Source organism: Schistocerca piceifrons, chromosome 9, assembly GCF_021461385.2.
Source record: "Schistocerca piceifrons isolate TAMUIC-IGC-003096 chromosome 9, iqSchPice1.1, whole genome shotgun sequence".
Taxonomy (NCBI): Eukaryota; Metazoa; Arthropoda; class Insecta; order Orthoptera; family Acrididae; genus Schistocerca; species Schistocerca piceifrons.
This window is the reverse complement of record NC_060146.1, coordinates 206,642,598-206,659,892: the sequence shown is the minus strand read 5'-3', so window position 1 is coordinate 206,659,892 and position 17,295 is coordinate 206,642,598. Positions and strand designations below refer to the sequence as shown.

Here is a 17,295-nt window from a genome sequence, read left to right as displayed (position 1 = left end):
CAACATATATCATTACAGACTATGTATACTGGAAAGTGACTGCAGGAATCTGACATCTTTCAAGAAGTCTCTGCAAGATGTGTACTCACCTCTTTCTTTCAATGTTCTCATTAACTGCTTTTGCTGCATATATACTTTATTTACTACAGCTTCACTGCCCCAGAATATAATGTCACAGGATAACAGCAAGTGAAAGTATGTGAGGCAAGTAAACACTTTTTTCTTCCAAACAGTACAGTGTGAGAGAGTTCAAATATCAGCAAATTGTGTCAAACTCAGCACCTTAACAAACTTATCGACAGCCTGCTTCTATCTTTGCTTAATTTCAGTTGAATAAAGTGAATTTCACATGTACACTCATACCCGCTTGCACGTGACTGTGCACCGTGCATCAGTCAGCTATATTACATGCGCAAACAAAGTTGACACTCAGCGCAATGGCTAATGGGAGTAGCTGTAAAGGCATTTCCCATTTAACTTGTGTGTACCTGCGTCTCTGTAAACTCACAGTCACCATTGTTGTGATCGTCTGGCTCATAGACGTGAACATGCACATCCCACCTCCCCCGCCCACCCTCTCACACACAATACATAGAATACAGTATAACCCCACTTTTACGTTCCCAGAATTAATGTTTTCCCGCCGTTTACGACATTTATCGTTCCCGTCAAATTTCCTATTACCACAATGTTAATTTGCACTCGATTTTGAATCAACAAATTTATAAGCTTCCCATGATTTATGCACTGCAAAAAAATATTTGTCGAGAAAAAAAAAAAAGGCTGGCACGATGTTGGCTGTCCAGTAGTGTTTACAAATATTACGTGGTTAAGTTTCTTGACACCAGGGCACTCTGCTCAGTGGATTTGAGCCGGTAAACATGTAAAAGTTGGAACAATTTGTGCAGTATCTCCCGCTGCTACCAAGCATTACTTGGCATGATGACTGATGGGAGTAACTAGGTCAGCTGGAATAAAGATATCGTGACCATTCGCGACCATTTCCGAACACTCTACCATGTAAATGCAGTTTCGTGATTATTGTAATCATCGTGACACCTTTGTCGAACCACACGTTTAGCGTGTTTCAGCATTTGGCCTCTTGTAGGGCTAGCTGACACCGTCATTCACTTTGTGTTGCTCAAATGTTTTTAGTTTAAACACAATGACAGTTACGAATTTTTTCATGCTGAGCAAAACGTGTTTCGAGAATTTATTCTCGTTGTCAGGAGCAGTATTTTCGTATTATTTTTTGTGATGTTACACAAGCAGTGTGAGTGATAGTTTACGTGTGCATGGTTTTCTACATAACAGGAGGCACAGTACCTGATAACGTCAAAAAGACGACTACAGCGCATGAGAGGCAGAATAACACATATTCAAACACCACACAAAAAACATATGTACATATATGCACTTGAGAACGACAAAAAATTCTCAAAACGCGTTGATAAGCGTGAAAAAAAAAAATTAACTAGTGCAGTATTTCATTATTTAAACAATGGATAACAACTGCAGGCTGCAAGACATTGATTATGACATTTGAAATTAAAAATTGTTGGAGCACATTGTTAGACATGAAAAAATATGTGACTAGTGCAGTATTTCATTATTTAAATAATGAATGACAACTGCAGGCTTTCCAAAAACATCAATTATGATGTTTGAAATTAAGACAAACGTTTCTACTTCCCAACCACTTGTCAATTCCAGTTACATCAGTGGTTTTTATTAGATAATAAACCTTTATTAGATAATAAAAAAAAAGCCCCTAACAAGTCTTTTAATGCCTGTTATGTACATATATCATACATAAAGTGCAAAAATGCAAGGGGGTATCCTATACATAACTTTTACAGCTTAAAACGTTATTTCTCACATTTTACATTTTCCCCCATTTTAAACCATTTTTTGAAGTCCCTCGAAAAGTGTAAAAGTGGGGTTTCACTGTATCAGTAACTACTGAATAGTCACTTTTTTTCCCTTTTCAGTTTAAGTGCACTTTCTACATAAAATAAGGGAAAGGAAACCACTTACCTAGTTAACACTAGCTTTCACGCTCTCTCATCCATTCCCACACACAGCCAGAAATACAATCAAATGTATGTGGCTCACTGTGAGAGTGATAACTGGATATTGATTACTGAAAGCAGGTTCCTGGGTAGATGGAGGTGGGAAAGGTTGGGCGGTAGAGAAACACGCACGAGGCAAGAAGGGATAGCAGGGTAGCACGAGGCTGATCTTTCGCCAGATGACTAAGTGGCCGCACAAGATAAAAAGAGTTCGTGTAAGTGATAGAGACAGGGAGACAGTGTGTTACCAGTTCAAACTGTAGTTACAGTGAGGGAACACGGCCACTATTGTACACCTGCACACTGCCAACCTGTGGCAAATCACAAACTTGACCACCTTATTGTTGAACACACAATGCACCACAACACTGATGGCTTCAACAGCTGCTTCCCTACATGACCCGTTTGGATACTACCTTCCTGCAGAAGTTTCTTTTAACTACACAGAAATTCCTCTCCAGCTTATCCTGCGCTCTTACAATCCTCCTGGCCTAAACCTCCACCAACTTGTCTCCCACTGCCTCACCTTACCTTTTCCCTTCTCTCTTCTGCCCACACCACTCCTTCCCCATCCAGTTCTTGCATGCCTTCCCCCACTACTCTTCTTACCCCTCCCCCCACCCACATGTGCTCTCTCTCTCTCTCTCTCTCTCTCTCTCTCTCTCTCTCTCTCTCTCTCTCTCTCTCTCTCTCTCTCTCCCCCCCCCTCCCCTTTTTTCACCCCCCTCCTGTTCCCATCACCACCACCTTCCTCTCGTTTTTCTCCCCTCCAACCCCTGTCTCGCTCAGTCTCTCTCTCTGTCTTGCTCTGCCCTCTGAACTTCTTTCGTCTTGTGCAGCTGCTGAGTCATCCGGTAAAAACCTGCGTCACGTCACCCTGCTACCACTTCCTCGCCTCGTGTGTCCTGCCCTGCCCCTCTCCAGCTCCATCCAAAAGTCAACTGCTTTTGATAATCAAAATTCAATAACAAGTGCCGCTGGTCCACGAGCGAGTATGTTTGGGTGTCTTTGTGGGTGTAGGTGTGAATTTGTGTACTCTTAATAGAAAAAGAGCAAGAGCTCGGAAGCTAGTGTTAACTCTCTTCTATTACCTACTGCTTTGCGCCATGCACCAGTCCTCTACAGGTAAGAGGTTGTCTTTCCCTTATTTTATATATTTTTCCATCCATAAATTTCCTTAAGTGCATATTCTCAAAAATAATGGATTTCAGTTCATTTTGCAATGAACGTGGGTTGGTGTACTCGGTGGCACGAGTGTGGCTGTGTGAGAGACTATGCAAATCTAAAAATGAAAAAAAAAATAGTTCAAATGGTAGTAAAATTTTCTGTACTATCACATGTGACTGTGCACCATGCATCAATGAGCTATATGACTGCCTGTATTCATTTTTTAACTAGCTGTGGTTAAATATGTATAAAATAAACTGGTGTGTACCTGTGTCTCTGTAAACTCACAGTCATCATTGTAGTCATCATCTGGCCCATAGCCGGTGTCTGCATCACGGCCTTTAGGCGGAGTCGGTGGACTGTCCTCGGCTTCTTCGTCAATGTCTGCTGTCAGATCTTGCCACGTCTTAACAGGCAATCCGGCAATACGTTCCGCCATTGTGAAGTGCGCATTCTGGAAGACAGTACAGTACAGTTACAGACACACTGCACCTATTGTAGACAGTGTGGGGGGAAAACACCAACTAAAGTTTCTTTTTGTACACACACAGTAAATCAGAAAGACATGATCTGCTGAGTATATATAATGCAGATCCTTTATAAACTGAATAAAGTAAAGGTTATAGAGAAGATTGAAGTATATCAAAGGCCCTTCACATACCCTCACTGGACAAACTGAGCTGTAAAGCATAGTTCCTAGAGAAATTTGATAAGGTACTGCACACCATTTAACATTTCTCAGTCTCATTTCCCAGCTTCACACTGTAACCCAGTTTCCTGTGCCACTTCGCAACATTGTCACATTCTTGCGGTACAAAGCCTCCCTTCGACTGTCGTACCCCACAGCTTCAGCTTCTGCACTCTGTTCGATCTCCCGTGTTGTCCTTTCTCTAATGACATGTGATGGATAGCAATGTTTCTGTGTAATTTAAATATTGCTGAGTTTGTTCACTTCTGGCCTGTCTCAATTACTTTTGAGGTAGTTGTTAAGTATGTGCTGACTTCATTTTAACTATTATATGTTAGTGAATCGTCATACCGCTTTTCTCCTTCCCAATCTCCAGCCCCTGTTGTTATTTGACTTTGGCACTCTGGACAAATGACTAATAATGGATGATTGTGTTTTCTTCTTGACAATAATTAAAAAAAAAGCACCTAGAAACTTGGTGAGGAGGTAAACAGAAAAAAGATCATGACCTGTGCACTACAACATATCGGATGCCTGGTTAGATTTCCATAAACCAATGTAAAAATCAGGAAGTCATAAAAGTGAAGGTCACTCTTAGTATATAGGAATACTAAAAGAACAAACAGCCCCACAAAATTACAGTCCAATGTCCTTTATATCAATCTGCTGCAGAATTCTTGAACATATTTTCCCCCCATGAACCATAGACCTTGCCGTTGGTTGGGAGGCTTGCATGCCTCAGCGATACAGATAGCCGTACCGTAGGTGCAACCACAATGGAGGGGTATCTGTTGAGAGGCCAGACAAACGTGTGGTTCCTGAAGAGGGGCAGCAGCCTTTTCAGTAGTTGCAGGGGCAACAGTCTGGATGATTGACTGATATGGCGTTGTAACACTAACCAAAATGGCCTTGCTGTGCTGGTACTGCGAACGGCTGAAAGCAAGGGGAAACTACGGCCGTAATTTTTTCCTGAGGGCATGCAGCTTTACTGTATGGATAAATGATGATGACATCCTCTTGGGTAAAATATTCCGGAGGTAAAATAGTCCCCCCTTCGGATTTCCAGGCGGGGACTACTCAGGAGGACGTCGTTATCAGGAAAAAGAATACTGGCGTTCTATGGATCGGAGAGTGGAATGTCAGATCCCTTAATCGGGTAGGTGCGTTAGAAAATTTAAAAAGGGAAATGAATAGGTTAAAGTTGGATATAGTGGGAATTAGTGAAGTTCGGTGGCAGGAGGAACAAGACTTCTGGTCAGGTGACTACAGGGTTATAAATACAAAATCAAATAGGGGTAATGCAGGAGTAGGTTTAATAATGATAAAGCAATAGGAATGCGCATAAGCTACTACAAACAGCACAGCGAATGCATTGTTGTGGCCAAGATAGACATGAAGCCCACGTCTACGACAGTAGTACAAGTCTATATGCCTACTAGCTCTGCAGATGACGAAGAAATTGAAGATATGTATGATGAGATAAAAGAAATTATTCAGATAGTGAAGGGAGACAAAAATTTAATAGTCATGGGTGACTGCAATTCGATAGTAGGAAAAGGAAGAGAAGGAAACATAGTAGGTGAATATGGATTGGGGTTAATAAATGAAAGAGGAAGCCACCTGGTGGAATTTTGCACAGAGAACAACTTAATCATAGCTAACACTTGGTTCAGGAACCATAAAAGAAGGCTGTATACATGGAAGAAGCCTGGAGATACTGACAGATTTCAGATAGATTATATAATGGTAAGACAGAGATTTAGGAACCAGGTTTTAAATTGTAAGACATTTCCAGGGGCAGATGTGGACTCTGACCACAATCTATTGGTTATGAACTGTAGATTAAAACTGAAAAAACTACAAAAAGGTGGGAATCTAAGGAGATGGGACTTGGATAAACTGATTAAACCAGAGGTTGCATAGAGTTTCAGGGAGAGCATAAGGGAACAATTGACAAGAATGGGGGAAAGAAATACAGTAGAAGAAGAATGAGTAGCTTTGAGAGATGAAGTAGTGAAGGCAGCTGAGGATCCAGTAGGTAAAACGACGAGGGCTAGTAGAAATCCTTGGGTGACAGAAGAAATACTGAATTTAATTGACGAAAGGAGAAAATATAAAAATGCAGTAAATGAAGCAGGCAAAAAGGAATACAAACGTCTCAACAATGAGATCGACAGGAAGTGCAAAATGGCTAAGCAGGGATGGCTAGAGGACAAATGTAAGGATGTAGAGGCTTATTTCACTAAGGGTAAGATAGATACTGTCTACAGGAAAATTAAAGAGACCTTTGGAGAGAAGAGAACCACTTGTATGAACATCAAGAGCTCAGATGGAAACCCAGTTCTAAGCGAAGAAGGGAAAGCAGAAAGGTGGAAGGAGTATATAGAGGGTCTATACAAGGGCGATGTACTTGAGGGCAATGTTATGGAAATGGAAGAGGATGTAGATGAAGATGAAATGGGAGATATCATACTGCGTGAAGAGTTTGATAGAGCACTGAAAGACGTAAGTTCAAACAAGGCCCCGGGAGTAGACAACATTCCATTAGAACTACTGATGGCCTTGGGAGAGCCAGTCCTGACAAAACTCTACCATCTGGTGAGCAAGATGTATGACACAGGCGAAATACCCTCAGACTTCAAGAAGAATATAATAATTCCAATCCCAAAGAAAGCAGGTGTTGACAGATGTGAAAATTAACAAACTATCAGTTTAATAAGTCACAGCTGCAAAATACTAACGCGAATTCTTTACAGAAGAATGGAAAAATTGGTAAAAGCCAACCTTGGGGAAGATCAGTTTGGATTCCATAGAAATGTTGGAATTCGTGAGGCAATACTGACCTTACGACTTATCTTAGAAGAAAGATAAAGGAAAGGCAAACCTACGTTTCTAGCATTTGTAGACTTAGAGAAAGCTTTTGACAATGTTGACTGGAATACTCTCTTTCAAATTCTAAAGGTGGCAGGTGTAAAATACAGGGAGCAAAAGTCTATTTACAATTTGTACAGAAACCAGATGGCAGTTATAAGAGTCGAGGGGCATGAAAGGGAAGCAGTGGTTGGGAAGGGAGTGAGACAGGTTTCTAGCCTCTCGCCGATGTTATTCAATCTGTGTATTGAGCAAGCAGTAAATGTAATAAAAGAAAAATTTGGTGTAGGTATTAAAATCCACGGAGAAGAAATAAAAACTTTGAGGTTTGCCGATGACATTGTAATTCTGTCACAGACAGCAAAGGACTTGGAAGAGCAGTTGAACGGAATGGACAGTGTCTTGAAAGGAGGATATAAGATGAACACCAACAAAAGCAAAACGAGGATAATGGAATGTAGTCGAATTAAGTCTGGTGATGCTGAGGGAGTTAGATTAGGAAATGAGACACTTAAAGTAGTAAATGAGTGTTGCTATTTGGGGAGCAAAATAACTGATGATTGTCGAAGTAGAGAGGATATAAAATGTAGACTGGCAATGGCAAGGGAAGCGTTTCTGAAGAAGAGAAATTTGTTAACATCGAGTATAGATTTAAGTGTCAGGAAGTCATTTCTGAAAGTATTTGTATGGAGTGTAGCCATGTATGGAAGTGAAACATGGATGATAAATAGTTTGGACAAGAAGAGAATAGCAGCTTTCGAAATGTGGGCTACAGAAGAATGCTGCAGATTTGATGGATAGACCACATAACTAATGAGGAGGTATTGAACAGAATTGGGGAGAAGAGCAGTTTGTGGCACAACTTGACTAGAAGAAGGGGTCGGTTGGTAGGACATGTGCTGAGGCATCAAGGGATCACCAATTTAGTACTGGAGGGCAGCGTGGAGGGTAAAAATCATAGAGGGAGACCAAGGGATGAATACACTAAGCAGATTAAGAAGGGTGTAGGCTGCAGTAGGTACTGGGAGATAAAGCTTGCACAGGATAGAGTAGTATGGAGAGCTGCATCAAACCAGTCTCACGACTGAAGACCACAACAACAACATCATTTCAATTAGAATACAATAAATTTCCTTGACACAGAAAAGCTTCTGTCCACAAATCAGCATGGTTTCAGAAAGAATGACTTGTGTGAAACTCAGCTTGCCCTTTCCTCACAAGATATCCTGCAGACTACAGATGAAGAGCAACAGACTGCCTGGATATTCCTCGACTGCTGAAAAGCATTTGACACAGTGATCTACTGCAGATTGTTAAAGAAGGAATATGCAAATGGAATAGTTTCCCAGATACGTGAGAGCCTTGAAGACTTCTTGAGCTATAGAACCCAAGATGCTGTCCTTGACTGTGAGTGTTTATCAGAGACAAGGCTATCTTCAAGAATGCCCCATGGACATGTAATAGGACCACTACAGGATGTATACGTGGACAAGGAAAAAAAATTCCTGGATTTCTCCCAGATTTCCCGGTTAAAAATATACTTTCTCCTGGGTGGAAACATAGTTTTTCCCTGTTAATTGACAGTATATTTTCTCTCGGAACTGTACAACTTATCAATCCTTTGAACGGTTATGGTTTTATACATGGGTGTAGAATTTCCCGGTGCTTTAGAAAACGAAACACCTTTTGGAAAGATGTTTGATGTGCAGTAACATGTACGCTGCATATTTTCGTATTACGAAAGTATAAATTCGAATTCCACCAAACACCGCATGTTAATTTCCGAAGCATTGAAATCGAGATTGCGATGCGTATTTGTAGGCCAGTCATAGCTCATGTCACATGATCTCGCCAGCCAATGACAGCGGATATTCAGAGCTTCGGACACGTTGTGTAGTCAGCCAATAGCAACATCACTCTTAAGTAGCGTGAACACACGAACAGGAAAAGTTAATGGTGAAAAATTAATATATATAATGTTACTACAAGAAAACCAAAGCTTTCACATATAATATTGGTCTCTAAGGCCAATACGCTGCAAGAGAAGCTAAGCTTTCACATATAATGTTGGTCTTTCATGCACATATTACATTTTAAGATATATCAAACAAATGTGCCAGTAAATTTTTTTAATAACGACATAATCTTCTGGGCTATAAATTCTTCTAAGTGGCTCGTCATCAAAGAGCCGATTTCTAAATGAGTCCCAGATTCCCAGTGAAGTACGCATCTACCTGATATTAAGCTTCTCAATGTGGCTTCGGGATGTAAATTTCCTTGGGTACCAGTACTTTGTTATTATCATGTTCTATACGTGCTAGAAGATGAAAATGTACACTTGAAATGCAACGAAGAGTTGAAACTAGCCAATAGTTTGAAATTAAACCCTTTGTTTCAAATATATTGACTGCCTCAGCGAAAAAGATTAATAAAAGAAAATTTCTTCAGCAAACCGATAAAAATAACTTCATTGTTCTGCATGGCAATTAATGCTTGACTGTCAGAAAGGTGGAAATAAAATTTGAAACTAATAATGTATTTTAGCCTTCCGTAATTATGTGAATGTATTTTAATTCACATGATAGCTCCCGGCCAAAGAAATCAATTTTGTTTTCATTTGACGTGAGTGCAGTAGACAAAGAGGAAACAGCAAAATCACTAAATGTAAACACCGGTCACATGGAGACTACCCGCTTCCCTATTATAGCTCAGACTGCTCTGCGCATCAGACCCATATCTACAATATTTCCGAACTGGGGCAATAGTAGATAGTGGCGTCCCTCGAGCGTTTGAGATAGGACGTCAAAAATTTAAAAATTTGAATTTTCAAAAATACGTTCATTTTGTAGCGGACATCTTTCTGAAGACTCTGATACATACAACATACGTGTCCGAGGAATTGTAAGACATGTTATCTGATCTTAAGTGTGCCAAAGTGCAGTGCCACACCTCTTCACACAGCATTCTTCTATCGCACGTCACTGTATTTCGGTCTGTGGAATTGAAACGTGTATATTTTGTACTGGATGCCATCAAACTATATTCCTATATTCCTATGGTGCCTCTCCTGCTTCCAGTCGGCCGGTGTGACATCCTGACCCTCTTTTTTCTTTTCTTTTTTTCTTTTTTTTAAAAAAAAACTCTTCAGAAAATTTGCACTCTTTATTCCCTATTAGCTAACAACTTGCTGATTTGTGTGACATAAAATTAAGTATAGGATATATAAAGCCAGTAAAGAGAAGAGACAAGCAAGACAGTACACATTTCTTCAATCCCTAGCTCCTAGAATTTTTTTCTCTCTAATCTTGCTACAGCCTTACATGGCGTGCTTTCCTTTCTGCGAAAGGATCTGTTACCTCATCAAAGTTCGTCATACATTTTGCTACTTGAAAAATCGAAATGTCGTCGTCTAATACTGAAAAAGCTATAATCACAAATAGGCCCAAGACTGGTGTGGTTTCTCAACCTGATTACCTATATTTTGTCATTGTCTGCGAGATAAAACAAAATAGGCCTTTATAATACTGCAGCAATTGTAACACACGCCAAATAGTTGAGACTGTTTTGGCAGAAATGGTCATTTTTATAACACGGCAGAATATAATTCACGAAGTACCAATATCAAATGCCTATTAGGCTTACTACAAGCAAAAAGCTTTACGTTAGGAAATAGTTTTACACTTCATTCATACGCTCCGGTTTCTCAAGCATGAGATCGAGAAATAGTAGTGCGAAATTTTTATAAAAATTTGTAATCGTCTTATTCTTCCATAATTTGTGTGACGTCCCCGTTTCTTCTCCTTCCTCGTTCTAACAAACAATGTTGTCATCACTAATTCTGTATCTATTCCTGCCAATGTCAAAGCTTATTTGCTGGTTAACTTCACTAACTCTGCCAGAATAACCAGTTTAGTTATCCCGCGATTATTCTCCGGTTAGGCATTGTTATGTGTTCGTACATTTCCGTGCTACTTCCAGAATAGACCTTAAAGCAGCTGCTAGCCGGAGACGGTACAACTGGCCCTTGCTAGTATAGCGACCTGGCCAAAAATTTTCTGTCAAAATTTCATTTTCTTGGATACACCGAGAAGATAATACATAATCTTTCTTACCTGTTATTCCTGTTAGTCATTTATTCGCACTCTGGCAGTCTGAATCTATGGATTTCACTGGTAATCGTAACAACGCTCATCATTCGCAAACCCTATCAACCACATAATCAAACAGTGGTTGGCTTTCTTTCATTCGATTATACTCTGCTCAGCTCGTGTAGCCCCTTTTGTCTGCAGGAAAGTTTATTTCTAGATGTGACAAGGATTCCACTGACAGAGACATCACGTACACTATGCACGCATTCACAAATCAACTTATGATTCATTCAGAAATCGACTTAGAATGTGTTCAACAATGCTCAAAAACCGACAGGGACACGTTTCAAAGTCATACGAATAATCGATAGACCAATGTGTGCTGGATGCTAGGCGCTTTGTGAAACAAGTTTTATATGAATTCCCTCTCCCCCCCCCCCCCCCCCCCTCCTACGCATTCCTAGATCCAGGGCTGCTGCCCAATTTGGCAGCTTCAGCGCGCCAGTAAAATTTTTACCGGTAGCACCTAGCTGCTTTCTTTCTTTTTTTTTTTTTTTTTTTTTACTGTGACTGCTTACACAGCCAACAGCCACATTTCTGTAGGCAGAAGCGGAAGAAGATACTAACCAACTGCACATGCGCATGATCCCACTCGTAACTGCAAAAACAAATCTAATGTTAACAGTTGTGACGTCATGCTCATTGGAGGCAATTTGTTGTTACGAAGCATTGCATAGTCTTCCTAAAGCTATTGACACATTTTGCTGTTGGCAGACGCTTGTATGAGCACTGTGTTTTGTTGCTGCATATGGCGCATTTCTTTTGCAATTTAAGTTTTATTTTAGTTTTTTCTCTCAGTCACGTTTTATGGCTGCAGTATTATTCTGCAGTAGCAGGATACAGTAATATCCTTTGTTAGAGTATTGGCTCTTACCAGTCAAAATTACAAAAATTTAACTGAGAACAAAAACAATGAAAAATTCCAGGGTTCAAAAAAATTCCCGGGTTTTTCCCGGTTTTCTCCCGGATGGAAAAATTCCCGGGTTTTTCCCAGATCTCCCGGTTGTCCCGGGTCGTAGACACCCTACACTACTATTCTCCATGTACTTGAATGATCTGGCAGTCAGAATGAGCAGCAGTCTGTGGGTATTTGCTTACGATACTGTGGCGTAAGGGAAGGTGCCATCACTGAGTGACTATAGAAGGATACAAAATGAGTTGCACAAAATTTCTAGTCGGTGTGATGAATGGCAGCTAGCTCTAAATGTGGAAAAATGTAAGTTAACGCAGGTGTGTAGAAAAACAAATCCGAAATGTTCAAATACATCATTAGTAGTGTCCTGACTGACACAGTCACATCGTTTAAATATCTGGGCATAACATAGTAAAGTGATATCATATGGGACAAGTGTGTGAAGATTGTGGTAGGGAAGGCAGACGATCAACTTTGATTAACTGGGAGAATTTTGGGATAGTGTGATTCATCTGTAAAGGAGACCACAAACACGACACCAGTGAGACCCATTCTCGATCCGCACCGTATCAGATTCAAGAAAGACATCGAAGAAATTCAGAGACTGGCTGCTAGATTTGTTACCGGTAGGCTCAAACATACAAGTGTTACAGAAATGCTTCAGAAGGTCAAATGGGAATTGCTAGAGGGAAGGACACATTCTTTTTGAGGGACACTACTGAGAAAATTTAGAGAAGCAGCCTTTCAAACTGGCTAAGGAACGATCCTACTGCCGCCGACATACATTTCGCATAGAGACCACGAAGATAAGATACCAGAAATCAGGGCTCATATGTAGGCCCACAGATAGTCATTTTTCCCTCCTATCTGTGAGTGGAACAGGGGAGGAAACAACTAGTTGTGGTAAATGGTATCCTCCACCACACACTGTACGATGGCTTGCAATGTACGTATATAGATGTAGAATGGATGACTTATTCTAATACATATCTATCTGCCTTTCATTAGTTACTATTTTTATTTTTCAATTTTTTATCCAGTTACAGTAGTTTTATTGCAATAATTATTAAGATAAGAGAAGTCAGTGTAGCTTTCATATTGTTTTGGTATACTGGTTGCCGTATACTTTTTTATCACATTCTGATTTATACATCTTGAAACAAATCTGAACTATTGCGTCACCCAATTAATAGTAATTGTCAAAAATTCTCTGTTTAATGAACTGTTAGATACCATTCCTATTTTGACAATATTTCTTTGAAAATTGCATATCTTATTTTCATTAAGGGAGCTTTCAGAATCATTATGACACTTGGCAACTGTTATTTGGAATTTCATTTATTCTTTTATACTTTTGCTTTATATTTTGACAATTCATTTCTTTCACAGTCTTAGATCTGTTTCTTTCATCTGTAACCAGAAGAAAATTATAAATTTAACATTACCGAAATAACAATATCTCATTATCAAAAATTATGCTTAGGAATATTTAATTGTTCTTTTTCCAAAAAATATATTTGTGTTTTGATTATGACTCTCTTTATAAATGTCATCTAGGAACTGCTGTAATGTAACCATAAAAACTCTTTCGACCAACAAGATATCTTTCCTGGTTTTCTGTATTACAATGTTTTCAATAGTGTCTTTGTGGAGTGTTTGAGGAGGAAAGGCATAGGCAACTAAGTCTGTCACTTGCTTCCAGATTTAATAAACTAAAGTTTTGTACTGTGAAATGTCTACAGTAAAATCTAACTGTATCAAGAATATTACTGATCATATTACACCAATGAAAGCAGAAAAAAATAAAATTAGTTGATCTTAAAAATGGTGATCAATTGGAACTCATCATTTTATCCAGTGTCATTTTTACATAATTGGAAGGAAACATATTATTGACAATGGTGAGTTGAAGAATATGCTATGATGAACCAACGTTAACAGCTTATGTTCCTTTTATAAACTTGTCAAGACCAGAGCCTCTATTGGAATCATATGATAAGTACAAGAAATCAAGAGGAGTGTAATTATTGACTGCCAAATACTGATACAATCAATTGGGCAATGCCTATCTGCAATTCTGTTGCAGCCATAAATATTATACATTTCTACCTTAAATGATGCTGACACAAATGTTGAAACCTGATTACATTCATTGTTCTGTCATCATGATTATTCAACTGTGGGATCTGGATTGTTAGCATCAGTGCACAGAAATCTAATAAAATGTCCAATTCATGATAGTGCGCAGTTCATCTTTTTTATGTTTACTTATTCATAAAGTTTCTAGATGCTTTTTGTTGTTATTGTCAAGAAGAAAACAGAAAAATCTGTTCATACATTCCTTTATTTCAGTATAATTACTAATTTTAATGAAAGCTGTCATATATTATCTTTTAAATCTGTGACCTGGTATAAATAATGTGCCTGGTCTGGTTAAGGGCATAAGCCCCCATGCTTGTTGTCTTTATTTTCCACATTTTATCCAGAGGTTTATCACTGACTACTGCTGTTATTAAAATGGAAGGCATGAGATGGTGCATGGACTGGTCAAGCATATATTTTGGCATAATGTAAAACAGTAAATATTACATAAATATTGTCACTCTTAATTAATACTGTTGTCTCATTTTATCTGGTTGTTCTTTGTTGCTGCTGTAATTAAGCAGGAAAATGGAAGTTGTACTTCGTGTTGTCACATATTTAATTACAGTATATTGTGTAAATAACTTTCACAAAAATTTCTATGTTAAGATAAATGTAGATGGGACCTATGAACCTCGCACTCTCTGCCACTTATACATTGTACTATGTCACTCTCAATGTTGGCAAAAATTATACAGAGAGTATATCCTTCTAAATGTCTGATTAATTAACTAAAAGGTGTTGCTGTCACAGTTTAGTACCTCCTTCCCTTTTAATTGACTACACTATGTAACTACTGTTTCCACAACATCTGGTTTATGCCTATAAATTTAAAGTTCAGTAATGTAGTTAAACATTTATCCCTTTATGTGTACTTAGATTTTTAACATTACTTGATTCATGTTTAATTTTGTTGTTCATCATGCCATACACACACTGGTTATAAAATTGTGTGACACGGACAAGTATTTTGATTGTAAATCAGGTATTTGCATCTAATAGGTTACATTTTGTAAATTCTCTGTTCATTCTGTCAACTAAACAACCAATGACAACCAATGTTTGATTTATGCTTTGTCTTTTAATTGTGTTATATCTGGTACGTATAGTCACTCAAGAATGGCTACACAGCAAAAGCAAAACCACTATGCAGTAGTGAACAACACAAAATAAAAGAATGGTTAGTTGCAAAAATAACAGCCGATGCGGTAAACTGGTGTCACACAAGTTACTTTATTCAACTGTAATTTAGTTTCGAGGAGCTACATCGTTATAGACGTCGAATGTGAAAGAGAGAATACTCTGAAATTACACCTCACAATATCACTACATCACTTTTCGGAACCTGTAGATGTCAACATAGATTTCAAAATCAGACAATGCAGGATGTTTAAAATTTGAACATATAAGGCATACATTTCTATATGTCTCCCCCTTCACTATTAAAACAGAAAACCTACTGAGCCGAAAACAGGGCAAACACTGGCATCCCAGAGTTAATAACACACCTGTAAGCTTACTTTAGGAAAATTTTGACCAAGTGCAGATACTGTCAATTTATCAAAAGCAACTTACCTCCTTTTCAACGAGATGCAACTTCTTGAAAACAAGGTAGCCCACAGGTGCTATAGCATCATCTGAGTGGATGATGGTTTCTGCTTCATCTCTGCAATATGCATAGTAATAAACAGTCCACACAGTCTGTCATACATTGTAAGTGAAGGATATTCATAAATCACCACTGAAATGTGACTGTATACAGTCTACACATAAATCCAACAACACAGTGTTACGATCTCTGAAAAACATAATAATCTATGTGTCTGGGTTTCTTCACCAGGTGAGCAGCTGAAAGTGCACAGTCCCATGGCACAGGAGCCCTGCAGTATTCTATATATGTATTTTATCACTCTTCTAGTATAGCCTCTTTAAAAACTCTTTGCTTTTGAAAGCAACTATGCGAGACATTTTATAAATAACACACAATTTTTTTTTTTTTTTTTTTACTTACACATTTAATTTTGTTTTTCAATATCTCTTTACAGTCCTTCAATATAGTGTCACAGCTTCTATACGACTGAATCCCAACATCTCGGAACCTCTAGTGTTCCATCCAGGACACCACTTCTTTCCATCTGTTGGATGGCTCGGGTAATGGTAGTAGAAAGGCTTCCAGAGAAAGATAATGATGCTCACAAATAGGATTTTTTTAGGTTTTTTCAACTTCAGGGACAAATCAAAGTTTGGTTGACTCACATCTCGGCTGTACGGAGTATGCGGCAACACTTGCCATCCGTATTCACACAGTTTTACATTGCCGATATGTGGGCAAGCATTGTTGTGGATAATAAGTGGCCCATCTCGAGCAACTGAAGTCGGGTTTTGTGCATTTTTCTGTTCATGTTTTGCATAAAGTTGCAATAATACACTGCTGTTACACTTGCTCCACATAGGACTCTTATCTGTCATGATTCCTTGGTGATCACAAGCAAAAAATCATCATTTGCTCAAGTTTCAATTGATCGCGATGAAATTTTTTCTGGATGTGGAGAATCTGAAGCTCTCCTCTATTTGAACTGTGATTTCAACTCCGGTTCAGAGTCTCTAATCGACATTTCATCAACAGCGACAATTAGACACAAGAATTCTTAACCTCCACAGTCGAATCATTGTTTGAATGGTTGCAGTGTCCAAGCATTTCTGCTTCTCTTCAGCACACTGAGATCTTCTTCAAGAGCATCTGCCACAAGTTTCACACTTTGTTCATCTGTTGACATTTTTGGCATTCTGGATCTCAGATTATCATCCGAGCTCATGTGACCACCATGAAAATGATTAACCCAATGTGAAACAGTACTAAGGTCCACTGTAAACTCACCACAAACTTCACTTAATGCACTGTAGATTTCTGTCAGGTTTTTGCAGTGTAAAGTCTCAATCTCGATGTATGACGTCTGGTCTTCAACAGTTATAGTACCTGAGAACCCTGCAGGGTCCATTTCTACATCTCACCAGTTTTACGTTAGAGTACTCAACAATAAACAAAAACACATGCTTCTTCCTCAAGCTCCCAACTACAGCTGACAATTTTCATTGTTGTTGCAACAAACGATCAACAGTAATACCAACCGGTGCATTACTTATGAAATGTCACTCGTATGATCACACAATTCCATTTTCCCCTCATATGCTGCTAGCCATTAAAGTTGCAACACCATGATGATGGCAGGTGACAAACACCGAATTGACAAAATGACTACTATATGCTCTGATATCCATATACTCAGCATTTCA

The 17,295-nt window shown here is 38.8% G+C and overlaps 1 protein-coding gene across 1 annotated transcript in view; it reads right to left on the bottom strand.

The window, feature by feature from the left end:
* The window catches only part of LOC124717049 (diphthine--ammonia ligase), a 113,121-nt gene that overhangs the window by 34,312 nt on the left and 61,514 nt on the right, over nt 1-17,295 (bottom strand). Inside the window, exons 6-7 of the mRNA XM_047243723.1 lie at nt 15,577-15,667; nt 3,508-3,693 (exon numbers count right to left, since the gene is read on the bottom strand). Coding sequence (XP_047099679.1) covers nt 3,508-3,693; nt 15,577-15,667 — 277 coding nt within the window. The remainder of the gene's footprint in view (nt 1-3,507; nt 3,694-15,576; nt 15,668-17,295) is intronic.